Source organism: Salmo trutta, chromosome 13 (genome assembly GCF_901001165.1).
Source record: "Salmo trutta chromosome 13, fSalTru1.1, whole genome shotgun sequence".
In the NCBI taxonomy this organism is placed as follows: domain Eukaryota; kingdom Metazoa; phylum Chordata; class Actinopteri; order Salmoniformes; family Salmonidae; genus Salmo; species Salmo trutta.
In genome coordinates this window covers 52,866,417-52,893,550 of record NC_042969.1, presented here as the reverse complement: position 1 = coordinate 52,893,550, position 27,134 = coordinate 52,866,417, and the positions used below count along the sequence as shown (strand labels likewise).

At 45.2% G+C, this 27,134-nt stretch overlaps 1 protein-coding gene across 8 annotated transcripts in view; it reads left to right on the top strand.

Annotated features, from left to right (window-relative positions):
• The window catches only part of LOC115205993 (spectrin beta chain, non-erythrocytic 4), a 68,235-nt gene extending 42,800 nt beyond the window's left edge, over positions 1-25,435 (top strand). For 2 of the 8 annotated variants that reach the window (XM_029772481.1, XM_029772487.1), the window contains 18 exons: positions 9,823-10,086; positions 12,466-12,690; positions 12,967-13,056; positions 13,172-13,450; positions 13,868-13,998; positions 14,720-14,924; positions 15,487-15,732; positions 15,825-15,959; positions 16,151-16,395; positions 16,678-16,864; positions 16,977-17,061; positions 17,248-17,444; positions 17,644-18,767; positions 19,366-19,435; positions 19,563-19,846; positions 21,045-21,215; positions 21,302-21,344; positions 21,533-25,435. In XM_029772481.1, coding sequence (XP_029628341.1) covers positions 9,823-10,086; positions 12,466-12,690; positions 12,967-13,056; positions 13,172-13,450; positions 13,868-13,998; positions 14,720-14,924; positions 15,487-15,732; positions 15,825-15,959; positions 16,151-16,395; positions 16,678-16,864; positions 16,977-17,061; positions 17,248-17,444; positions 17,644-18,767; positions 19,366-19,435; positions 19,563-19,846; positions 21,045-21,215; positions 21,302-21,344; positions 21,533-21,805 — 4,254 coding nt within the window. In that variant the 3' untranslated portion in view covers positions 21,806-25,435. The other 6 variants (XM_029772488.1, XM_029772485.1, XM_029772484.1 and 3 more) reach the window with 6 other exon arrangements.
• Positions 25,436-27,134: the final 1,699 nt, after the last annotated feature.

Here is a 27,134-nt window from a genome sequence, read left to right as displayed (position 1 = left end):
ACAAGGGACCTCCGGGACAAGTTGCAAAAGTGACTCTCTCTCTTTTGTTTTGGTGCGTGTGTGGTGTGTGCATTGAGCATGCGTGCAATGCTTGTGTGTGTTCGGGATTATGTATGATGGAAAGCAGTCATCATTACCAGTAGCTACCCTGACACCACATCATTAGTGATGCCATAACAACAACATAAGCACTGCATTTTATAATTGCAACTCCATCTGTTTAGGTCCCTGGCATCCCACAACTAGCATCCTACACACACACACCCTCTTTTCTTAACCCCTTTGGGAGTAGAGTTTGACCCATGTGTTTTTGCCGGCGCTGCAATATAAGGGGCGTGTGAGCCGAGATGGAGAGTGAGAAGAGAGCAGGCAGAGAGGGAGAACAGTCAGAGCCTCCTCGACTACAGCACATAGCAGTGAGGTAGAGGGTGGCATACAATTATGTCATACAGTTCCATGTTCCAGCACTGTCAGGACATTGCTAATACCCAGCTATCACAGTGTTCTCATAACGGTTAGTGGAACATTGCTGTAACGCTGTAGCACCAATTCACAATATATTGGCTACATTTTTGCTTTTCTTAATACAGGATACTGTGTTACAATATGTAGGCTTGTGAAGTTGAACAAGTGGTAGGATTTTAACAGTAAGGAGACAGTAATACAGATTAGATTTTTCTTGCCAGATTTAGGCTTTTTATTTGCAAGACTTAGCCAGCGACTGTACAACACATACAAAAATAATAAACTGGATGTTGCAACACATGGAACATGAACTAAATCAAATAGAGCACAAATGAATAACCCAGATTTCAATAATACCTGCAAACCCAGAAGTATGCCGACTTTACCCTTTCTCTCTCTCTAACAAGGAAATGAAAGGCTTTAAATAACACTACCCATAATGCATTTGACTAATGAGAACAACCCAATTGATATCATGATCAATTACCGGTTGGCATGAAATACCAAACATGTTCAGTTAACAAACGTGTAAGTATTTTCCTAGCACACACTTCAATACATGTACTATTCCATGCTTTAGAGCAGAAACACAATCTGGGATGTAAACATGTACGTCCCCCCGGAATAAGCTACTACTGCATTAACCGTACCTTTAACCATGCGCTGGAACACGCCCATTTGCCCATCAATTCTCAGAGGAAATGAACAGAACCCTCTTCAATCAACAAGAAAAATCAAGGTCATCATTTACATTTAGATTAACCTTAACGTTTAATTTGTCAAACATGCTCACATTGTAGTTCTGCTTTATGATCGATAAATATGTGAACATAAAGGGCTCTATTTTGACAAACCTAAAGCAATGGTAAATCTTAGCGCTGGCGGTAGCGTTATAGGTTCGGGGGTGTGTCAGAAATATTTGTGCCATTTTCACAACCAGAATTATGGGCGCAGTAGCTGGCGGTGGCGCGAAAGGGTTGGGTTTTAATGAATAATCAAGTTGTGGGTTTGTCGAAGCTTGGCCCTTCACTGGCCAATCAGAGCGTTGTCATCATCTCCAATTTGAATATTAGTCCGTTATAGCCTATTCCGTTAAATACCCTGCCCCATATTTGCTAAATATTTTTAACATGTTTGCAGTCTACATTATTCTAATTGCATTGCTTCAATATGGAAATACATTGTAAAACATTATAGTTGCGCTAACATTTTTGAATCTCAAGGTTAAATTCAAATCTCCCAACCATCATGTGTACGCCAATACATCGTCCATAAGATGACCATTAGACTTAGATCCATTTGACTGAATACGTTTTTAGGTGTAACAGTTTTGATTCAATTCACAATTTACCGCTCTCACGTGCACATTTCTGCCCAATATAAACCAATGATGTGCTACCTTTTTGTAGCATTTCTGACTATCTTTTCAGCTGAATCTCAGAGTTCTAAAACCGGGTGCAACTTGGTTGCTGCGAAACAGTAGCAGCTAGCTGGTATAAGGCTAGCAGCTGTAGCTAGCTATCTAACACCGGTTAGATGAGAAGCAAAAGGAAGATAGTTAGCAAGCAAGGTATATTGTGCTATGGGAGATTTTTCATATGGCTGAAATCCAAATAAAATCAAATAAAATGTTCACATACACATATTTAGCAGATGTTATTGTGGGTGTAGAAAAATGTTTAAACTGCTGACCCGGACATCAACAAATAAGCTAGCGAATGTCCTTAGCTGCTATTGTAGCCAGTTAGACACACCAGACTTTGGGAACTTTGGGAAATCTGCCACGCTGCTAATTCATAGTACATGCGCACGCCAGAACAGACGTGTCGTTGTTTGAAGACCCAGAGCAAATTCGACCTTATGCATTAATGTCAATGCAATTTTCTTTTTGTCATTATGATCCACATTTGCACTGGCTGATAAACACAGTGTCAAGTTACATTTCAATGTGTTCCCGAAAACCTGAAGTTGCCATCCACAAGTAAAAAGTAGCAGGGGTTGCACATGAAGCATCCAGGTAATCATGATGATCATTGCTTGCTTGCGCGACCTGTGCGTAGTCAAAAGAAAACGCCATGCTTGCTAACTTAGTTAGCTATGTGATTAAATGGAACTGTTATAGACAGGTTTTTTTTTTTTTTTTTACAAGCAAGAGAAATTAACATTCACACGGTACTGAGTGAATGAACAAAAACAATCACATTATTGTGGGAGCACCTCCTCTAATAGTATGAATTAGGCTGCTTGAGAAGGTTGGAACAACCTGCCTACACATTGTTGGAAGTACAACAGACCAACATACAGTGTATTCAGAAAGTATTCACACCCCTTGACTTTTTCCAAATTTTGTTGTGTTACAGCCTGAATTTAAAATGGATTAAATGGAAATTTTGTGTCGCTGGCTCTAGACACAATACCCCATAATGTCAAAGTGGAATTATGTTTTAAGACATTTTTAAACATGAATTAAAAATGAAAAGCTAAAATGTCTTGGGTCAATAAGTGTTCAACCCCTTTTTTTATGACAAGTCTAAATAAGTTCAGGAGTAAAAATGCGCTTAACAAGTCTCATACTAAGTTGCATGGACTCTATGCTTGCAATGATCATGTTTAACTGTCACGTCCTGAGCAGTATAATGGGTTATTTGTCATTGTAGTTTGGTCAGGGCGTGGGAGGGGTGTGTTTGTTTTGTGTTGTCGGGGTTTTGGGGTATTGTTCTATGTTTTGTATTTCTATGGTTTTTCAATGTTGTATATTTCTTTGTGTTGGCCTGGTATGGCTCTCAATCAGGAACAGCTGTACTTCGTTGTTGCTGATTAGGAGTCATACTTAGGTAGCCCTTTTTCCACCTGTCGTTTGTGGGAAGTTGTTTTTGCATTGCTTTGTGTAGCCTGCAAGACTGTTTGTCGTTCGTTCGTTCGTTCGTTCGTTCGTTCGTTCGTTCGTTTTCTTGTTTTGTTAAGTGTTCTAATAAAAGTAAATAAGAGCACTCAACCCGCTGCGCCTTGGTCTACTCCATACGACGACCGTTACGTTAACATGATTTTTAAATGACTACCTCATCTCTTTACCCCCCACATACTGTACAATTATCTGTAAGGTCCCTCAGTGAAGCAATGCATTTCAAAAGAGATTCAACCACAAAGACAAGGGAGCTTTTCCACTGTCTAGGAAAGGAAGGCACCTATTGGATTGATTAGGTAAAAAGAAGCAGGCATTGAATATCAAATCAAATCAAATGTTATTTGTCACATGTGCCAAATACAACAGTGAAATGCTTACTTACAAGCCTTTAACGAACAATGCCGTTTTAAGAAAAATTAGTATTATGTAAATTATAAAATAACAAATTGTTAAAGTGCAGCAGTAAAATAACAGTAATGAGGCTATATACAGGGGACACCGGTACAGAGTCAATGTGCGGGGGCACCGGAATATCTCTTTGAGCATGGTGAAGTTATTAATTATACTTTGGATGGTGTATCAATACACCCAATCACTACAAAGATACAGGCTTCCTTCCTAACTCAGTTGCCGAAGAGGAAGGAATATTCCAAAACATGCATCCTGTTTGCAATAAAAAAAAGTACAACTGCCAAAAATGTGGCAAAGGAATGAACTTTACGTTCTGAATGCAAAGTGTTATGTTTGAGACAAATCCAACACAATCCATCACTGAGTACCACTCTTCATATTTTCAAGTATGGTGGTGGCTGCATCGTGTTATGGGTATTCTTGTCATCGGCTAGGACTAGGGAGATCTTTAAAATAAACAGAATAGAATAGCTAAGCACAGGTAAAATCCTAGAGGAAAACCTTGTTCAGTCTGTTTTCCATCAGACACTGGGAGACAAATTCACCTTTTAGCAGGACAATAACCTAAAACCCAAGGCCAAATATACACTGGAGTTGCTTACCAAGATGACATTGAGTGACCTATAGTTACAGTTTTGACTTAAATCGGAATAGAAATCTAAGACAAGACTTGCTGTCTAGAAATGATTAACAACCAACTTGACAGAACTTGAAGAATATTAAAAAGAATAATGTGCAAATATTGCGAAATCTAGGTGTGCAAAGACTTACCCACAAAGACTCACATCTGTAATTGTTGCCAAAGGTGATTCTAATATGTATTGACTCAGGGGTGTGAATACTTACTGTATGTACAGTACAGTTCATTCAGAAAGTATTCAGACCCCTTCCCTTTTTCCAAATTCTGTTACGTTATATCCTTTTCTGCAATTTTGTTTTTTTAAATTTCCCCCTCATCAATCTACACACAATACCCCATAATGTCAAAGCAAACAATTGTTTTATAATTTTCTGCAATGTATTAAAAATAAAAAACAGAAATACCTTATTTACATAAGTATTCAGACCCTTTGCTATGAGACTCGAAATTGAGCTCAGGTGCATCTTGTTTCCATTGATCATCCTTGCGATGTTTCTACAACTTGATTGGAGTCCACTTGTGGTAAATTCAATTGATTGGACATGATTTGGAAAGGCACACACCTGTCAATATAAGGTCCCACAGTTGACAGTGCATGTCAGAGAAAAAAACCAAGCCATGAGGTTGAAGGAATTGCCCGTAGAGCTCTGAGACAGGATTGTGTTGAGGGGGGTACTAAAAACATTCTGCAGCATTGAAAGTCCCTAAGAACACAGTGGCTTCCATCATTCTTAAATGGAGAAGCTTGGAACCACCAAGACTCTTCCTAGAGCTGGCCGCTCGGCCAAACTGAGCAATTGGGGGAGAAGGGCCTTGGTCAGGGAGGTGACCAAGAACTCGATTGTCACGCTGACAGAGCTCCAGAGTTCCTCTGCGGAGATGGGAGAGCCATCCAGAAGGACAACCTTCTCTGCAGCACTCCACCATTCAAGACCTTATGGTAGAGTGGCCAGACGGAAGCCACTCCTCAGTAAAATACACTACAGCCCTTTTGGAGTTTGCCAAAAGGCACCTAAAGGACTCTCAGACCATGAGAAACAAGATTCTCTGGTCTGATGAAACCAAGGTTGAACTCTTTGGCCTGAATGCTAAGCGTCAGGTCTGGATGAAACCTGGCACCATCCCTACGGTGAAGCATGGTGGTGGCAGCTGTGGGGATGTTTTTCAGCGGCAGGGACTGGGAGACTAGTCAGAATCGAGGGAAAGATGAATGGAGAAAAGTACAGAGATCCTTGATGAAAACCTGCTCCGGAGCGCTCAAGACCTCAGACTGGGGCCAAGGTTCACCTTCCAACAGGACAATGACCCTAAGCACGCTGCCAAGACAATGCAGGAATGGTTTCGGGACAAGTCTCTGAATGTCCTTCAGTGGCCCAGACAGATTCCAAACTTGAACCCGATAAACATCTCTGGTGAGACCTCAAAATAGCTGTGCAGCGACGCTCCCTATCCAACCTGACAGAGCTTAAGAGGATCTGCAGAGAAGAATGGGATAAACTCCCCAAATACAGGTGTGCCAAGCTGGTAGCGTCATACCCAAGAAGACTTCAGGCTGTAATTGCTGCCAATGGTGCTTCAACAAAGTACTGAGTAAAGAGTCTGAATACTTATATAAATGTGATATTTCAGTTGTTGTTTTTTTTATACATTTGCAAAAATGTATAAAAACCTGTATTTAGTTTGTCATTATGGGGTATTGTGTGTTGATTGATGAGGGAAAAAAACTATTTAATACATTTTTCAGTTAGGCTGTAACAAAATGTGCAAAAAGTCAAGGCGTCTGAATACTTTCCGAATGCACTGTAATTTCGATATTTCTGTATTTCATTTTCAATACATTTGCAAAGAAATTCCCCCCAAAATACTCAAATGAAACAGTTTTGAATTCTGGCTGTAACACAACAAAATGTGTACTAGGTCAAACGGTATGAATACTTTCTGAATGCACTGTAGTTTCTGTAGTAGGTTAAAGCTGTGTGCTGGAAAACCTTGTTATAGCATCGTGGTGCTCATGTGAATTTAATTTATTGTTCGGCGTCAGACCAATGCCTACTTCTCACATAAAACATATTTTTTGTTTTTTAATAGGCTATAGCATTTGCACTGATATAGGGGCTACGTAGGCAGTAAGTAAGATTAAATTCACTAGGCCTAAAAAGACAGTGTATAATTCTTATCAAATTCTAATTAAATGAAACAACTTATTTTAAATAGGCTATCTCTAAATATAGTTACAGTCACTATAATTTCTCCCCGCGGTTGTATAATACAGACAAGCCAACTTAGACTATGGAGGGTTTTACAGACACCCAAACGTTTGACAGGAGCTGGATAAAGATCCAATATAAAGAGAAAAGGTGGAATATCCACACACCGTTATATTGCTCGCAAATGTCATGTTTTATAAACATCATGGAACTATCTTACAGATCGTTTTTGCACATCTCCAGAAATAGCAGACAAAATTGCATTGCATTTGAGCCATGTACGTTCTCACCATTAACCCATGGACGGTGAAGACATCATGAATCGCATCTCTCGTTCCGTGAGCATAAGGCAATATGTGCACACGTACAGTAGGCCTAAGGGCTCTTAGGCAGAAGGATGCTAGCACTGTTTTGCTGCTCTTTATATATTCATAATACATTGGTTATAGGCTACTGATTACGCTACTGTGCGCCTCCGCTGGCAAAATCGATGTCAAAACCAATTGCGGTACTGCTCAGACCAGCTTTTGGTGAGTCTTAAGTATCACCAGGAGCGCTGCTTGAAATTGGTACATTGGCACACGTTTTTAGGGTCACGCCTGAAATATTTCCACCCCTCCCACCTCAGCGCAAGCAAGCTGATATAAGACAGGTAAATGACCAACTCTGCCGCCAGGGTTGGAAAATAGAAGAGCGCAGGCTTTTACAAGTCGATATTGCCAAAGAGCGTGCGCTTGACACTAGTGACACCCTTAACGCCACCCGAATATCGAGCCCAAAGAGTTATATGCTGGCCTGGGCGACGCACAACGACAGGTTTGCACGCTCAACCAATTGTCGGCGAGCGACCACAATCTCTAACATGTTTCTTTACTTCCCCAGGTGATCAACCATCAAAAGGACATCACTATCCACACATAAATATTCCATGAATAAATGTGCTTCCCAGAATCAGTTTCATAGACAATGTCTGGCTTCATTACAAGGCATGGCTTTAGATCAAGTGATGAAGGACGTAGGACAATCTTCACAAAGCTTGACGTTTCCTTCAAAACACTCATTGATACATGTTGGCTCCTCTTGGTGCCTGCTGGCCATTGCACCCCCCAGCCGAATCACGTGACTGTGTCTGGCCCTCCCAGGCAGAATTATGCCTCCAGGCCTTCACACATGGAGTAATATTGACACAATAGCTTCCATGGACACAACCAGCCAAATGCAATGGCCACACTTTATGTAATTATCATTCAATAACAGATTGGTATTGCGAACGTGATCTCGGAGTGAGGATTCTTTTTTTCGTTGCCATCTGATATTTTGGTGGTCATTATGGCAATTCTCCTTTTCCCCTGTCCTTTGGTTACAAATAACTTGTTTTGAACATTATACTGCCAACATCTACGAGTTGGGTAGAGTACCCTTGCTGCCTCACTCATCTGGAGATCAAAAAAGCAACATATGCATGCTGAGCTATTTTGGCACTGTTGGGAGTGTGTCCCTTCACAGTGCAGCTGTAGTGTGGTCTCCAAATGAGGACATCCTTTGTGTGGGCAGATCATGAGAAGGGCGACAGAGAGGGATCAGAGGGAAGAGGATGCTCCACGGATGGTGCGGCCGTTAAGCACAGTAGCAAAGCAAATGTCCTCCCAACTGGAATATGGAATAGAGATATTTCAATGCTTTCTTGTTCTGAGCCGTAAGCAGAAACAGTTATGTGTTTCAGAGGAATGAGACGCTGATGTTTTTAACTGAGCACAAGGTGAATTAACTAACTAGCGTTTCATTCCACATGAAATGCACACTTATCTAATATCAGTGAATTACATTAAAGGGGCTTAAAATGCAAATAGATTTGTTTTTTTTGACCGGTTCTATAGACTCTTTATGGTGCCTTGGGGAAACGGTGACAGAGAGTGAATTACAATGTGGGTGGGTGGGTGGGGGGGGGGGGTTGATCATGGGTAGGTTAAATCTCCTCTTCGGTCGTCATTGGCTGATGTGTCTCCATGGCGGCGAATATGATTGCGTAGTTTACAACCCCCAGTGCTCGGGAAGACTTGCGTGCACTCAGGCGCACAAGACAGAGCTGGAAAGAGGTGGAGGGATGGGAAGATAGAGGAGGGAATAAAGCACATATGTTCGGAAAGAGAAAGAGAGAGAGAGTGTAGGGGGGGACAGAGTGCTGCAGAGAAAGTGAGCAAGTGTATGTCTGTCTGCCTCTCCCCTCTCTGAGTCTGTGATGGTGTGTCACGGCAGGCAGCAACTCAGTGTGCTCTCCTCTCATTTGCTGGCTTAGTCTCTGGGGTTGCGGTTGTTATGCGATTACGTTGGGCTTACTGGACAGAATCTGTATCTATTCTGAAAACACCTGAGAGTGTAATGAATGAAATCAACAATAGAAGAGTCAAACCTGAAATCCTCCAAACCAAACCGATGAAGACAGACAAAGGAGAGATCCGTAGCAGATTATTCTATCAGGATGTAAAATGATGATAAAAGAAGCGTATTTTATCTGTGAGCCCTGACCTCTAAAGTTGAAGTGGTTTTCTGGGCTGCCAGGGCCGAGCCAGCCCTTTAACCCAATTTGATGTGCACTGATAGGCCAGAGTCAGGAGCAGCTGATCTGGAGCCCAGGCTGTAGCACTCTTAAAGGTGTACCACTGAAACACAGCTCATGCTTACAAGCTAGCAAATATAACATTTTCTTTGTCATTTAATGTGGTTGCTTAGAATCCATTTTATTTACCTGCCAGATTAAGGATATATGGAAACCATAGCCAACTCCATATCAATCAAATTTACATCAGCAGGTGTCCCAAAGTGCTTAAATGTATGTTCCGATATGGTAAACTGCCAATGTGGTAATCACAAATTGTTGCTGTCTATGAACTATTTACAGAATAATTTCAATGGAAAAAATCCAATATTTGTGGCAGTAGATTGTTTATGACCCCATGTTCCATAAGTGATATAAATATGACTTTATTCATGTTATTATAATTTCCACTCATCAATGTCTAATCACCCTCTCCCTTTATCTCTCTGCTCCCCTCCTCATGCTCCCCTCCTCATGTTCCCTCAACCTTACCCTAACCTTCAACCCCCCATCCTACATCTCTCTCTCTCTCAACGTCTTCTTCCTATCCTCCACCTGCCCCCTCCACCCCCCACCACCCTCCCTCTCCATCCTCCAGGAGGGCCAGCAGTTGATCCAGGAGAAGCCCGAGCTGAGCCCGGTGGTGCGGAGGAAGCTGGGGGAGATCCGGGAGTGTTGGCAGGACCTAGAGAGCACCACCCAGGCCAAGGCCCGCCAGCTGTTTGAAGCCAACCGGGCCGACCTGCTGGTGCAGAGCTACACCAGCCTGGACCATCGGCTGCACCAGCTGGAGGGACAACTGGGCTACGTGGACCAGGGTCAGGACCTGACTAGCGTCAACAAGCAGCTCAAGAAGCTCCAGGTCTCTTCCTCTTTGTTATATGGTCCAACTACTGTTACAGTTTTTGTTTTTTTGTGATCAGTTTAGAATAGTTGGGAATATCGTTGGGTATGGTGTTGCTATGGTATCTTAGTTAGGTTAAAGCTGTTGAATATCGCAGTCTATCTCTATATATAAAAACCTAGGGTTGTGCTGTGTGAATTACTAATCCTTTATCATCCATTTTCTCTGAATGCCTTGCTGTTTTCTCTTCATTTACGTGCCTTAAATGAGCCAGGCTGCCATAGGCTTTTGTTTAACAAGAGCAATTGGCACTCAACGCGTCACCAGTAAGCTTGGCCTGCACTCCAATGGGCTGTCATTGGAGAGTCAGACCATTCCACCCAAAGCATGGCTCTACAATACATATTGGGTTAAAGTAACTGTCCAGTGTTACCAGACTTCTATGAAATATGACCTATAATTAATTACAATATGAGTTAAATAATTGTGTATGTTAAAAAGCAGATTTTCTGTGTTGGAATAGTGTGGGTGTACCCCAACAACAGAAGTGTGTGGGTGTATACCGGTCCTAAAAAATATTCATGCTAGTAGACCGCTGATTGGCCAGCTCATCCTCCTCAGGAAATAGCAAGCATTTTATAAACGGTCTTTTTGAGATACAAGTTTGAAGTGTTTCTTTTTTTAATGTATTTTAAAAATGTTATTTTATTCTTTGGCCACAAATATGAGTATAGGATGAGTCAACAACATTATCCGGGTATGAGTTAACAGAGTATGAACTGTTAAAAGTGAGATTTTCACTGGACAATTACTTTTAGACAAAATGTAGCCTATGTTAATAAACACTAATGTTAATGCTAGCCAACAACCGATACAGTAGGAGGAGGTTCATGTTTTTTCCTGTCCAGGATGCTCTACCCCTGTTCTGTCACCACTACTGGGTCCAACCCACAGCTTATCATTTCATCATACATCTCTCATTCTCCTCTCCAACAGCATGCTGCCGCTAAGGGCTGCTTACAGTTCCTTTTCAGCCTGCCATTGTGCTTTGTGTACAGTACGCTCCATCACCCAACCTCCATTCATGGGTACAGTAACCTTTTCACTTAAGTTCATTCTCTCATGGGTACTCTGATCTTCTCCTTTCCTTTCCTTTGTTCCTTTCCTTTAATTTCCTTTAATTTCCTTTGATTTATTTTCCTTTCCTATCTTTTCTTTCTTTTAATGTCCTTTCTTTCCTTTCTTTAACCTACCTGTCCTTTCCTTCTTTCTCTCTTAATTTCTTTCTTTATCCCTTTCGTACTCCAGTTTTGATCTTTTTTTCTTTCTTTCCGCTTCCTTCCATCCACTACCTCATCCTGTCCTGCTGATCATTCTGTGATCTATGGTGTGAGCAGAATCACTGTCTCATCCTTGAAACTCTAACCTTTCGCTTCATATGGAAATGTATGAAAATCTCCACTCGACTGTGCGTGTCTTTGTCTGTGTGAGGCTAAGAAATTGTCCTGTCTATTAATTCAAGGACCATTTCTGTCAAAGTTAGAAATAATGTTCAATTCCCATGTTTTATTTTATTTCTCTAAAGTGGTGATTCAATGCATATGCTTAGGGGTAACATTTGTGTATAAGCCAATAGAGAGTGTGCTTATTCTCGTGCTAGTCTCTGATATGCGTCTCTGAGAATGTCAGGGGATTCATTAAACCAGATGGAGGTACTGAGGCAGCCATCCCGAAGGCTCTTTTCCTCACAATTCCTTAGAATTCCCAAAGTCAAATCATCATGTGAATTCGTAAGGGATTGATCGGCCTCATTCTGCCCCCTACTCTAATTCACTTTACCATGGCACTCATACAACAGCTCTTTGCATCTGGCCCACTTTTTAAACTAGTTAGCCTCAGTGACACTACTCCACCTCCCTGGTGATCTTAACCTGATGTTTCTGTCTTAAAATGAGTGTCACTGCCTTAGTGAGAATCACCATCCCCCTCTGAATTACTACCTGACAGCTATATGGCCACTCTGGAGGAGTAATTGCCTTGTAGTCAATTGCAGTAGATCTAACAGCTATCATCCAAACACTTCTCATACATTGTTATGACAGACTGACAGATAGAGCAACTTATCATGTACACCTAGGAAAGCCATGGCTTTCTCCTGAGTTGGATGTTGCCAGGATATTTTGGTGAGAGGTGATTGATACAGGGACCAATGTATCCTCTCCATACTCACCAGGCCTCTCGCTGTCCCATGGACTTCCTCCCTCTCTTTAGTTCCTAACCGTCCGTCTTCCCTCCTTCCTTCACTCGCCCCTCCTCAAACGCTTCGATTCCATCCCCTTTGCTTCCATTCTATCTCATCTGTCACTCCCTGTCCATTCCCCCGCTCCCTCTCTCCAGACGATGGAGCGTCAGATGGAGGAGTGGTATGCGGAGGTGGGGGAGCTGCAGGTGGCGGCGGCCTCCATCCCCCAGCAGGGCCAGGTCATGGACACGGTCGGCGAGCGCCAGGCCGCCGTGGAGACGCGCATCGTCCGCCTCATCGAGCCGCTCAAGGAGCGCCGGCGCATCCTTCTGGCCTCCAAGGAGGTTCACCAAGTGGGCCGGGACCTGGAGGACGAGATAGTGAGTGGCCGTCCTGATCCTCCTCCGATTATACCCACACACACCACGCACACCTACAGACACTTAGAGACATGTGACTTACAAGTGTCATCGGCAAGGGTAAAAGTGTTGCTTAAGTTGGCGACTAACCCCCTTTTTTGTTTGTGAAAGACGTTATCTTGATAAAAGATGTATGTAACACTAAGCTGATGCAATACCATGCTGGTGATAACCATCGAAAAGTTACCAGTGTTCCCAAGTGCTCCTTTGCTAGTTTCACTTGTGATGTGTTTGCAGCTGTGGGTGCAGGAGCGGCTGCCTGCCGCCGCGTCTCAGGAGCACGGCTCCAGTCTACAGGCTGTGCAGCACCTCATGAAGAAAAACCAGGTGAGTGGCAGCTAGCTGAGGCTAACCACATCATTACAGTACATGTCTATCATACTGTAACATATCTAACTGGACATCGTCTTTCTGCCCCCCCCCCCCCCCCCCCCCCCCCCAGACTCTGCAGAGGGAGCTGCAGGGCCATCGGGCGAGGGTGGAGGATGTCCTGGAACGAGCTAATGTCATCGCCTCCATCCGCAGCCCCGAGGCTGACTGTGTGCGGGCGGGCCTGGAGCAGCTCAGCGGGCTGTGGAATCTGCTGTGGGCCGAGACAGAGAGAAGACAGCTGGTGCTGGATTCCATGTACCAGGCCCAGCAGTACTACTTTGACACGGCCGAGGTGGAGGCCTGGCTCAGCGAACAGGAGCTGCACATGATGAACGAGGAAAAGGGCAAGGTAGGAGGCTAGGAGCCAATCACCAGGCGCTGATGTACTTAATCTGCCCAGTTACCATTTTACAGTAAGAGACGATTGGCTTTTTGGAAGAGGAAAAAGTTGTATCTGCATAGGTGTAATGCAATGTGATTGTGTCCCTCCAGACATCAGCAACTGTATATGAACACAAGTGGAGGCTGGTGAGGGGAGGACGGCTCATAATAATGGCCGGAACACTGCAAATGGAATGGCATCAAAGACATGGAAACCATGTGTTTGATACCATTCCACCGATTCCGCTCCAGCCATTACCACGAGCCCGTCCTCCCCAATTAAGGTGCCACCAACGTCCTGTGAGGAACACTGCACGCACTTGAATCGTTAGCATGTCAAGGTTTGTGAGAATGGACTGTAAGTGTGTTGTGGCCTCCCCCTCAGGATGAGCCCAGCACCCTGCAGCTACTGAAGAAGCACCTGGTACTGGAGCAGACGATAGAGGACTACGCTGAGACGATAGGCCTTCTCTCCCAGCAGTGCAGACAGCTACTGGAGATGGGACATCCAGACAGGTCAGTGTTGGTGCCCCACAAACCTGTCACCACACTATTACCAAGGCTTTCGTGGGATCGAAAGTTGGTTATAGCAGCTCTAAAGTGAGTGTGCCATGAAATACCCATTTAATATACTGCCTTAAAAGCTCAAAACAAATCCCCTATATGAGAACCAAGGATCTCAGTTTGTGACTTGATTGAAGAGGATCAAGGGCCTCTACAGTCTTTGTCTACCAGGTGCTGAGTTAGTATTCCGGTAGTAAACGGCTTGAACGACATTATCCCTGTAGAGAAGGTAGTCCAGTAAAGTTGGCCAGTCATGGACTCCTGTTGCTCTGTTATGGCAGCAGAGTGAATCATGGTGACAGCAGGGTCAGCAGTGGGTCCGTAATACTACTCTGTCTCTGGTGTCAGAGCTAACGCTAACGACTCTATCATCTTAGCTGTTAGCCAATGCCGGCGTCTCTGCACTAGTAGGGTATGGATGTTTTTATGGGTTGCCCATGTTTGTCTCATGTTGTTAAGTTTGCTTTGTAAGCCCTCTCCTCACATTTACTCCTCCTGCGAACTCAACCCTGTAAAACCAGCTCATGGTTTTTCATGTCAAAATGTGTTTCACTCAGCTCCCACACATTCCCCCTCAATTTCACCCTGTCTCTGGTGTGTGTGTGTGTGTGTGTGTGCTTATGTGTATGTGTGTCTGCGTGCCTACCTGCCTGCGTGTGTGTATGTGTATCAGTGAGCAGATCAGTAAGTGTCAGTCTCAGATGGACCGGCTGTACGTGTCACTGAAGGACCTGGTGGAGGAGAGGAAGTCTCGTCTGGAGCAGCAGTACTGGCTCTACCAGCTCAACCATGAGGTGGACGAACTGGAGCAGTGGATCGCTGAGAGGGAGGTGGTGGCCAGCTCGCCAGAACTGGGACAGGACTTTGAACACGTCACGGTCAGTGGGACCCCTCTCAGAGCCTGAATGGACAAAGGCTTCAACAATATGATAGGGCTGGTGGTCCTCTTTAGCTCAGTTGGCAGAGCATGGCGCTTACGATGCCAGGATAGTGGGTTCGATTCCTGGGACCACCCATACGTAAATGTATTTGATCATGCCACCCTGTGCCACCCTGGCGTGCCCGCATCTCGGGCAGCCTCCGCTGCTTATCATCGATTTGGGCCAAGATCTGCAACACAAGGCGATAACAGACAATCAGAGACACATCAAAACACGACACAGACCTATATCTCGTAGCACTTCGCTTTGGATAAAAGCGTCTGTTAAATGGCATATAGTGTTTGTCTGAAACCTGTTGGGAAGGGGTTAATATGTCTACATGTATGGCTCAAAGAAGGGCATACAGTACTGTGTATTATTGCTTAGTAAGGAAGTAGTATGTATTTCAACGCAATTTGTTTTGATAAGTAGCCTATTACTGCTTTAGCAACAGTGCTTAGCTTGGCTAAATAGATATTGATCATCCCTTCATTTCTCTCCTCCTCTCTCCTCCCTTCAGATCCTGCAGGAGAAGTTCACAGAGTTTGCGTCGGAGACGGGCAGTCTGGGTCAGGAGCGTGTGACGGCGGTTAACCAGATGGTGGATGAGCTGATCGACTACGGCCACGCCGAGGCCTCCACCATCGCCGAGTGGAAGGACGGCGTGAACGAGGCCTGGGCCGACCTCCTGGAGCTCATGGAGACCCGGGCACAGATGCTGGCCGCCTCGCACCAACTCCACAAGTTTTTCACCGACTGCCGCGAGGTAGCGTTTCTACCATAAGAAGTGCTACGGGATATAGGTCTGTGTCGTGTTTTGATGTGTCTCTGATTGTCTGTTATCGCCTTGTGTTGCAGATCTTGGCCCAAATTGATGATAAGCAGCGGAGGCTGCCCGAGGTGCGGGCACGCCAGGGTGGCACTGCCAACACCAGTACCCTGCAGAGGCTCATGCACAGCTTCGAACACGACATCCAGCTGCTCGTCACTCAGGTGAGGCCCCCCCCCACTATCACTTTATTTTATTAGCACGAGACTAAAAAGGAAGACAGAACAAAACAAGAGGTCAATGTGATAACACTTCACGTGAAGATTCTCTCATACTTGTTCAGTAAGTACTTTTCCACAGTACTTTTAGTTATTCCTATGTAATTTACCACCCGTCGCTGTCTATCTGTGTCCAGGTGAGGCAGCTCCAGGAGAGTGCGGGTCAGCTCCGGACCATCTACGCCGGGCAGAAGGCTGAGGCCATCGCCGGCCGGGAACAGGAAGTGATGCATTGCTGGAAGGAGCTCTTGACGTCCTGTGAGGAGTGCCGAGTGCAGATCACCACGGCAACAGACAAGCTGCGGTTCTTCGGGGTGGTGCGAGACCAGATCATGTGGATGGACAGCATCATCTCTCAGATCGGCACAGGGGACAATCCAAGGTATATGAGTGGACATGGTTACAATTGTATTTTTATGGTTTAGGCCATACACCTTCAATGAAAGTGAGGTGAGCAAGAGAAAAAGGTTATATTTTTTGTTAAAATACTATAGGCCTAGCAACAATTATAATGAAAACATTTCAAGCAATGCACTGTAAACATGTTTTAAAATAGCAATAAACAGTGTTATTTTCAAAATGGCTGCCTGGTGGTGTATATGGTGCTGATCTGGCCCTTGTCTTCCGGGGTGTGTAACCCTGTGCTCTTCTCCCTCACTGTCAGCATTCCCCACAGCGATATAACGGGCTCTGGACTCTCTGGTCCTTTCAGGGATGTGTCCTCAGTGGAGGTACTGATGAACTACCACCAGAGCTTGAAGAGCGAGGTGGAGGCACGCAGTAAGAGTGTGCTGCAGTGCATCGAGATGGGCAAGACGCTGCTGGCCGCTCGCAACCCTGCTGCTGAGGAGGTAACAGCACTGTTGACAGGGTTCTGCCATAGAACATAGAGGATGGTACTGTAGTTTAGATTACATTTACAGTCACTAGTTTAGATTAAACTCAATGGAAATGTATTTTTAGATCAAGGAGAAGCTGGATAAAGTGGTGGCCAAGCAGTACGAGCTGTCTGAGAAATGGGACAAACACTGGGAGGTCCTGCAGCACAGTGAGTCCCCCCTGACTTTACCTGAATGTAACTTACTCTAGTACCTGGCACCTCAAGTCTCTGTTTGATATTATCCCAAGCCATTCCATAATTTGGAACCACAGTAAGCTACAACTGAGCAACAGTGTGAGGGATGTGATTCCAATTGTTCTCAGACACTGAGTTCCTCTTTCTCCTCTGCCTCAGTGCTGGAGGTGCACCAGTTTGCCCAGGAAGCGGTGGTGGCCGAGGCATGGCTCACGGCCCAGGAGCCCTTCATCAACAGCAAGGAGCTGGGTGCCAGTGTGGACGAGGTGGAGCAGCTCATTCGCCGCCACGAGGCCTTCCGCAAGGCTGCCGCCACCTGGGAGGAGCGCTTCAGCTCACTACGACGCCTCACCACGGTCCGTCACTATCCCTAGCTAACTAACACTCCCCTTAGCTGATGCTGTCTTTCTTCTGGTTGCTTACAAGAGGTTGTAGAGCACAGCTTGTTTGAAGTGACTTGTCAATTGGCTTCATGTTTACGGTATGCTTAATTTTGTTGTGGAGGAGATTCAATTATGAAGTGCTGATGTTTAGTTAACCTCGATTTCGTTCCAGGTGGAGAAGATGAAAGCAGAGCAGAGTAAGCTCCCTCCCACCCCCCTGCTGGGTCGAAAGGTGTTCCTGGACCCCCAGGAGACGTCCCCTGCCCGGAGCCAGGGCTCCCCCCTGATGAGACGGATCATTTACGAGCAGACCGAGCACAGAGCTGAAAGGCCCTCCCAGGAACCCTTGCCCTCCTCTGTGGCCCGCCGCTTGGGATCCACCGTGGCCAACTACACCCCCATCATGAACGGCTCCAGTGGCTACCGCAGCAGCCTGGAGGCCTGGGCCATCCCCGTGATGGGGGGAGTGGCTGGAGGTGTAGTGGGGGTGGCAGCCGGCCTGGGAACAACCGCCATGGAGGCCAGAGGGGTAGCAACAAATTTAGGGACCACAACCGCCATGGAGGTCCGAGGGGTGGCAGCAGGGTTGGGGACTGCCGCCTCAGAAGCCAGAGGGTTGGCAGTAGGATTGGTCACCCCCGCGGTCGAGGCCAAAGGGATAGCTGCAAGCTTGGTGACTGGTGCAGCCACGGCAGTGGAGGTGAAAGCCTCACAGTACCTCCGGCAGCCTAAGATCAAACACATGGACGACATGGTGACGCCCATGCTGGTGGCCTGTAGGCTGGAGAAGGTGAGAGAGAAGGAGGTGAGGGAGAAGGAGGCGAGAGAGAGGGAGCAGAGAGAGAGGGAGAGAGATATTGTGTTAATGGAGCCAGCGCCGGTGATGCCGGTGATGGCCGAGGTGGTACTCCAGGAGATGGGGAGGGAGGGGATGGGCAGGGAGAGGCTGAATAGCGAGCCCAGCAGCAGAGACCACCGGGCGGGGAGCAGCCGGTCAGAGCCCCAGCAGAGAGACAGGGACAGAGACAGTAGGGACAGTAGGGACAGTCACAGGGAAGCCAGGCTGGAGCGCCAGCACTCTAGTGAGGTGCTGATGATCCAGGCGCGGCGGGATGAGCTGCCCCAGGAGGTGTGGCGGGAACGGGCCGAGCGCAAAGAGAAGAAGCTGGAGAGGCAGACGTCCAGCGAGCAGGAGGGCCACGGACACGAAGGCCGGAGGAAAGACCGCCACCGGACGGAGAGACAAGAGTCCAGTGAACACGACACAGCCAAGGAGCAGTCAGACAGACGTTCTACGTGAGTACTACATTGTGCCTTTGGAGTCGTTAAGTGCTGTTATGGTGGGAAAATAACAAACTCTGTTATGCATATGTGCTGAATACGTCTTAAACCTGTATTTTTACACGGTCTATTTCTCTCTTTTAAGAAGAAGTTGGTGTTCTTCCATTCTTGTCTTTGTGTAACTTGGTCATGCGGCCGAAGACAAAGGGCCATATGAGAGTGACCACAGTTTGAGTCCATCCTGTTCTTTTGGTATCTTTCAAGGGCACAGCTGTGTGGAGATATGAAGAGAACAAAAGCTAGCTTGAGCAGCAGCAGCTAGATAGTAACAAAACTGGCATTATCACGTGTTTGTAAACTATGTCCCACCAAGATCTCACACACCTGCTAAACTGCCACGAAGACAGAGGTTGTACTTTCTATAAAAGCGGAGAGCCAACTCTGTTCGTTGGGCTATTAACTCTGCACTGTTGAGAGGATTGCTAACTGCTCCAGATTTGCAAATCTTATAATAAAGTTGTTTGAAGAATCTACAGTCTCTCTACTTTTGGCTAGAATTTCCACGACACTGTTTGCAGAAAGGTGTATCACTTTTTATCTTGGTTGATTACAGGGAGAAAAGGTCAGGCGGCCAGACCCTGTTTGACATAGTGGAGCAGCTAAAAGAGAGAGAGGCAGCAACGGTGAGTCTTCCGTTCACCAGTTATGCCGCCTTTATTACACGATAGAGTTATCTATACATAAATGCTATTAATGAGGGTGTTTAACGGCTTGTATTTACAGTCTAAGCTCTGCCCTCTCTCTCCTCAGGCCCGAGGGGAGGTTCCTAAAGTGCCAAACGGCGTGCCAGAGAAGTCTTCCGGACGTCCAGATCGGCCGCGAGCACGGGACCGCCCCAAGCCCCGGCGGAGACCCAGGCCCAAGGACCCATCTGCAGGAGAGGCCACCACCCGGCGGTCACGCTCGGCGCCAGAGCCAGGGATGGCCCAGAGCGTGAGCCCCTCAGTCCCCCAGCCGCCCAGCCATACAGCCCACCACGAGGGCTTCCTCTTCCGCAAGCTGGACATCGAGACCATGAGGAAGAGCTCTAACAGGTGGGCATCCAGGTTCCTAACGGAGGAGTATGATGATATTACAAACAGGCATGATCTTATGAGCATGCTAAGCTAACAGAACAACTGACTTTACCTACGAAATGTTCAATTGGTGCATGTCACTGACATTAACATATGTTCCAGCATCTGATTGGTGCCATAGGTCTCGGTCGACATATACTCCAGCATCCTATTGGAGCTTTAGCGCTGGTCTGACACTGTATGTTCAGACATTCCTATTGGAGCTTACGACCTGAGTTGACATATGTTCTTGTAACCTATTGAAAATAGAATTCTGAGTTGACATATGTTCTAGCATCCTATTTGAAAATAGCTATTTGCTTTAACATATGCTCTTCTAGCATTTTATTGAAACTTCAGATCTCTATTTAGCCTCTGATCAGAAGTGTGTCAGAATGAGAGTTCAACCAAGAGATAGCCACCAGCCATTCCACTGCTTGCAACATGCATGGTGCCTAACCAACACTGGCCCTGACGGAGAGCAGTCTGGTTGATGGATGTTGTTGCTGAGCCTTAGGTCGAACCTGGTGCTGGTTCTGGCCTGGCCCATAGCCAGTACGATATGCAGCCATAGCCAGGCTACCCGCACAGGTCCCTGCAGTGGCCACACATCACTCCGCTTCCTCCCGAGAGACGTTTCGTTCAGTCGGCCATGCTTGGTGGCCTACCATGGGTCTTTGGCCCCGGAGACTGAACCGTCCGCCTCTCGCTGCTGCACTGCCCCCTGGAGGCCATGGCTGACACGCAACGCAACAGACTTATCCCACAAATGAGTCCCACTGCTCACTCACCAATTGGATGAATGTTTCTGATGTACATGTAATGCTATGTACATGCCAAGGTAAAGCCTAGCTTTTTATGTGTTACACTCAATCGTCTTAAGAGGATAGATGAAAGTTCACGAATACCAATACTGTCATTTAACCAAAGTCTCTGTTTTTTTTCTCTCTCCTGTTGCTCCTTGCTGCTGGCTGTTCTTCCTACCTCTCCACAAAGGTAAGCTACGTGAATGCACCTATGCACGCTACGGTCGGCGGTTCATTTGTTTGTTCGGCAGTGTGTTCTCCCTCGGCCCACTGCGGCCAGTCATCTTGAACGCCCCAGGTGAGTGAGGTTAGGTGGCATTAAGCCTGTGGTTGGTTTTGGCTGAACGCTCCCCGTTTCCCCCCCACTACAGCAGATCCTGGGTCAACCTGTACTGTGTGCTGAACAAAGGAGAGATAGGCTTCTATAAGGACGCTAAGAACACCACCACACCTTACAACAATGAGCCCATGCTCAACCTCGGCCACTGCCACTGCGACGTCACCCTTGGATACAAGAAGAAGAAAAACGTCTTTACACTTAAGTTAGTACTCTGCCTTCAATCGGGGACATGTTGTATAGATTACCATTTTGTGTGTTACCCTCAACTTCTCTGTTCTTCTGTTTCAGAACGAAAGACGGAAGTGAATTTCTGTTCCATGCAAAGGATGAGGTAAAAGGCGTTCGAAGTTGACTGCTCTTTCATGGAAATACAGTCGTATAATAGCGATGTGATTCTGCAATGTTTGTCCATGTGCCAAATAACTTTCTTTCTGTCTCTCGCCCTCTCTCTTTCCCTTTCTCGTTCTTTATCATTCGTCCTGTCCCATGCTCTCTCTCATCTCCCTTTCTCTCTCCGAGTCACAGGATGATCTAAAGGGCTGGACCACCAACATCAACAAGAGCATCGCAGAGCATGTGGAGATTGCCAAATGGGGTCAGCCCCAGCCTACTACCTCATCCACGGACGAGGGCACGCGCCGCGACGGCAGCAAGGCCGATAACAAGTCAGAGCGGGGAGAAAAGTCAGACCGGGGGGAAAGGCCGGAGAGGGTCGAGCGCTCTGAGAGGTCGGATAAGGGTGAGACCAAATCGGACACCAAGCGTTCAGAAAAGTCCAGCAAGAAGAAATGAGTTTGATGTTGTGCTCTGGGTGGGGGAAAGGGAGAGAGGTTTAAAAGACTCCCAGTCAAGACCCATCCTTTTCACCTCATCCACCTGCTTCAGTTCTGTTTAGTGTCGAAAAAGACAGGAAAATCACCCTGGTGAACTGACATGAGGGATTTGAAGCTCGAATATCAGTGTGCCCCTCATCGTTGCCCTCTCTCTTTATCTCTGTTGCTCTGAGGGTGTCAGACCTGAGCACTAACACTTATTGCCCGGCTTGTTCCACCTCTGCCCTCTGGTGGTGGCATTGGTGCACTGCAGAAAGCAGATGCTCCTAGTCAGGGCAGCAGTGTGAGAGAGATGGACACATGTAACAAGAGGGTTGTTATCACTGGTGGTATGAAAAAGTAGCTCATAACGTTTTAAGTTTATTTTTTTGTAAGAGATGAGCTGTATCTGTATGTAACTCTTGTCTGTCTATTTATGTATTGTATGTCTAGAACATCCAATCTTATACTCCCAAACAAAAGAGAATGAAATATGCCTAAATGTTTTTCAGAACTGGCCTCTTTTTGGAGAACAATTATTTTATGTTGTTTCCTTTTTGTATTTCTGCTCATTCACTTTGCCTTCATTCTTTTCTGGGCTCGCTTTTCTCACTTTTTGGATTTTCTTCAGTACAAAACTGTAATGTCATCAAACTCATCCAAACTGAATTTGTACAATTCAACATTGAGCCAGAGGACAAAAAGAAGAGGCAGAGAACATCAGCCTTCACAGAGCTTGTTCTGGCTTTTGGATGGATGAGCTGGAACCTTTACCCGGAGGCTGGCCCCCACGGCCATACTCATCTATGCCTTCATCTGGGGCCCCCGAGAGGCCCCCAGGGACCCAGCAGCCATAGCCACCCAGCATCAGAGGGACAGGACTGGAAGCCATCTAGCAAGACCTCAAGCCTCCTTCCTTCTCAAAGACCATCAGATGGTGGTAACCGCACTCCACATATCCAGTCAACATTATTTTTGTCCATTCAGGAAATATCACAATGCTTTTTATAGACTGTCAAAAAAGAGAAATTAAGTTGTGTGTGTGTCTGAGCATGTGTGTGTGGATGTGTGTGTCTGTTCAGCTTCTCACCACTCCCAGGGTTTTCATAGCTCAGGTTTTTTTGTTCACATCTGCGTCCTCAGTTCTCCCTCAGTCTTCCAGGCACTGCCATTCCACAGGCCAGGCTTCTTAACAGCTCAACTAACCACAGGAGTTGATGAGGACACAGCAAGAATCAGGGGCCACACAGAATTGACACGGTGCCGATTGGTCACTCCAAGGCCTCAGGAGTGCAAGTCGATGTCAGATGGATGTAAACAAAAGCTTCCTAGCTTCTGGATGAATGAAACACATGCATGTCTTGCTTGAGATAAATCTCTTGTTGATAGGCTTTGCATAGCAGTCTGATCATATGTTCCTCTCACAGTATGTAGCTATCAGCGACGATGTCCACGTTTGTTCCTCTCCATGCATCATACAATAAAATGATCTGTTTGTCTTAGCACTGCAAAGCCATATCTGGTAACAGGAAGTCTTACATTATGGAAGCTAGTGGACAAATCCTTTGCCTGTTCATTACATCAGAGATTTGTACAGAAGTGAGGAGCGACGACGACGAGCTAGCGCAGTGCAAATATCATGAAATCTTTCCTGAGTAGCTTTTTCTACATTGTTTTTTAAGCACATTTTATGCATCTATATAGGCGTGAATGCCAAAACAATGCAACCAATAATGCATGTTGGACACAACAAGGCAAGGATCAGCAGAACTTATTTTTGAATGAACATAACTATCACATGGAATGTGAAATACAGTACAATATATGACACAGGACAAAGCCAGATAGGGCACTGTGGACATCTATGGTGAATTCTTAGATTCATATGACACACTTTACCGAGTGGCATACAGTAAAATGATCATAGTGTAGTTGGAGGATACTAGCAATAAAGTGCTAGTTTGCTGAATTCTTGCATTCAGGAGTTTCACTGTGCATTCACTACTATCTATTGTTTTGAGTAGACTTATCTTTCCTCGGCTGCTCATATGGAGGATGCCTCATTCCAAAAACAATATGCTCAATAAAAACGAGTTGGTTTCAAATTGATGTACGTAATTGTGTTAGTTCTGATTTAACACTAATTTGGATGTCTCTGAATGGTAACTTTGTTTGGAAATGCTGCTTACCATTGTACTCTCTCTGTGTACAGATGTCACAGATATCCTATATTTGTATGCCATAGTCTCACTCTAAACAGATTGTATGCAGTCAAAGTATTATGGTGGCTTAGGGAGGTTGACAGGAATGCGAATAGAGAATTTATGCAACTTATCCTTTGCACTTAAACATTCCCCCATTGCGCAGTGCTATTGAGGAGCAGTGGAGCTTAAGGGTCCGAGAGGGAAATGTGTTTATTTGCTTACTGGAGAATGAGGTTTGAATTATCTTCACGAATGAACATTAAGTACACAAGCCTGAAAAGTATGAGAGTATCATGTTCAACCATGATATGAGATATTTCACATTGCCGTTTTTCATGCTTGTCTTGCTTGTCACACATTACAAACAGCCGGTATTCCAGCTACAGTGCATGAAGTACGAGTTTCACAAATCTATCACATCCTAAAACCAAACATGCCTATTTCATCCATTTAGTCATGCTTAGGTTTCATTCAGTAGCTATCTGTATAAATGACCAGTAGTCATTTCCCAAATGTAGGCCAGCAAGTCTGTTGTCATGGCCAAGGCCCGATCCATGTTATGGTTTCTGTCTCACAGAGGGTCATTTGAGTTTTTAGACTTTCAAGTTACAAACCAGCGGAATGTTGTCAATACCTAGAAAGCACAATTTTATAACCTACAGTTGATATACACACAATCATTAAGTTGTCATAGGGAGACTTGTGAGAGGAATCCCATTGTTGATACAATGCCTCTGTATTAGCCGTGCAGTCATGATTTTTCAGGTGTGTGCGATGTGCGTTAAGTCCTGGAGTGCTTCCTTCATGAAAGCATTCACACCTCAACCGTTACAAATCAATAGTCTAACGCCATTATAAACTCAAATCCATATTTTCTAGAATACGTTTCATTTCAGGGAATAATAATTACATTGCCGTTTTCATCCAAGATGTTCCACTGCTATTTGTTGACAAGTCAATGCTCAACACCTACCATTCATTTCCTCACCTTTGACCCTAGAGCACCACTGTTTTTAGGGAACTACTGAATGGATGTTATTACAAAGTTCAACAGCTTGATGACCTGTACAAAATGTAATTGCTTAAAGTATTTTCTGTAAAGAAAGAATTACGTTTTTTCTGTTCTGCTGTGAAAGGAAGATTTTTTTGGGGGGGGGGCGGGGTTGTTCAATAAATTTAAATATTCATGGTGAAAATGGTTCATTGGTACAACATCAACAGAAAACATCACAATATCAGGACAAAGAAGTTGCATGAATTACATAGTCCCTATTATGATACTGCTCTGCATGTTTTGAAGTCTCATTCCGCCAATCACTGTACAATAATGGGGTGACACACTTGCTTACATGGAAAAGATGAATGAATGAATAATAATGTATAAAACAGATCCAACTTAAAATCATTGACTCTGTACAGTCGTTTCTTTGAATTGATAAATACAAATTGTGATATTGAAAAAAACACTGTGTTGTTCATTTTGATTGCATGTGAAGTTCAATGCCAATGTCATGTCAGTTGGCTCTTCAAATATTTGCAGGCCAAAGGGCCATGTTGGACCAATAATAATTCTAGTTACATTCACTCTTCTTTGCAAAATTAGAAAAAGATGTAAAGTATTTACTGTATTTGATACAACATGTTTTAGTATTAACACTGCTCATGCATAAAACCATACATGAATGTATCCCTGCTACTACAGTTAGGGACAAAATAGCAGCAAGTTCTCATAACATTATTGAAGCTAACAACTACAGACCTTCAAACATCTTATCTGTTCACACAGTTTTACATGTATTGAATGAATAGTGCTTTGATTAATTGTGATAATGGTTTACAGACATGCTGAACAATGTACCTAGCAACTTGGAGCCCCAACTTTCTGTTTCTACTTTCTGTCTGTTATGTCACTGTCATCTACACCCTGAGTAGATACACTATATATATACAAAAATATGTGGACACCCCTTCAAATTAGTGTATTCGGCAATTTCAGCCACACCCGTTGCTGACAGGTGTATAAAATGAGCACACAGCCATGCAATCTCCATAGACAAACATTGGCAGTAGAATGGCCTTACCTAAGAGCTCAGTGACTTTCAACGTGGCACCGTCATAGGATACCACCTTTCCAACAAGTCAGGTTGTCAAATTGCTGCCCTGCTAGAGCTGCCCCTGCCAACTGTAAGTGCTGTTATTGTGAAGTGCACCATCTAGGAGCAACAATGGCTTAGCCGCAAAGTGGTAGGCCACACAAGCTCACAGAACGGGACCACCGCATGCTGAAGTGTGTAGCGTGTAAAAATGGTCTGTCCTCGGTTGCAACACTCACGACCAAGTTCCAAACTGCCTCTGGAAGCAATGTCAGCACAATAACTGTTCGTCGGGAGCTTCAGGAAACAAGTTTCTATGGCCGTGCAGCTGCACACAAGCCTAAGATCACTATTTGCAATGCCAAGCGTCGGCTGGAGTGATGTAAAGCTCTCTGCAATTGGACTCTGGAGCAGTGGAAACGCGTTCTCTGGAGTGATGTTTTACGCTCCACCATCTGGCAGTCCGACGGACAAATCTGGGTTTGGTGGATGCCAGGATAACGCTACCTGCCCCAATGCATAGTGCCAACTGTAAAGTTTTCTGGAGGAGGAATAATGGTCTGGGGTTGTTTTTCATGGTTCTGGCAAGGCCCCTCAGTTCCAGTGAAGGGAAATCTTAACGCCACAGCATACAATGACATTCTAGATGATTCTGTGCTTCAAACTTTTGTGGCAACAGTTTGGGGAAGGCCCTTTCCTGTTTCAGCATGACAATGCCCCCGTGCACAAAGCGAGATCCATACAGAAATGGTTTGTCGAGATCGGTGTGGAAGAACTTGACTGGCCTGCACAGAGACCTGACCTCAAACCAATCGAACTCCTTTGGGATGAATTGGAACGCCGACTGGGATCCAGGCCTAATCGCCCAACATCAGTGCCCGACCTCACTAATGCTCTTGTGGCTGACTGGAAGCAAGTCCCTGCAGCAATGTTCCAACATCTAGTGGAAAGCCTTCCCAGAGAGTGTAGGCTGTTATAGCAACTCCATATTAATCTATAATTTTGGAATGGG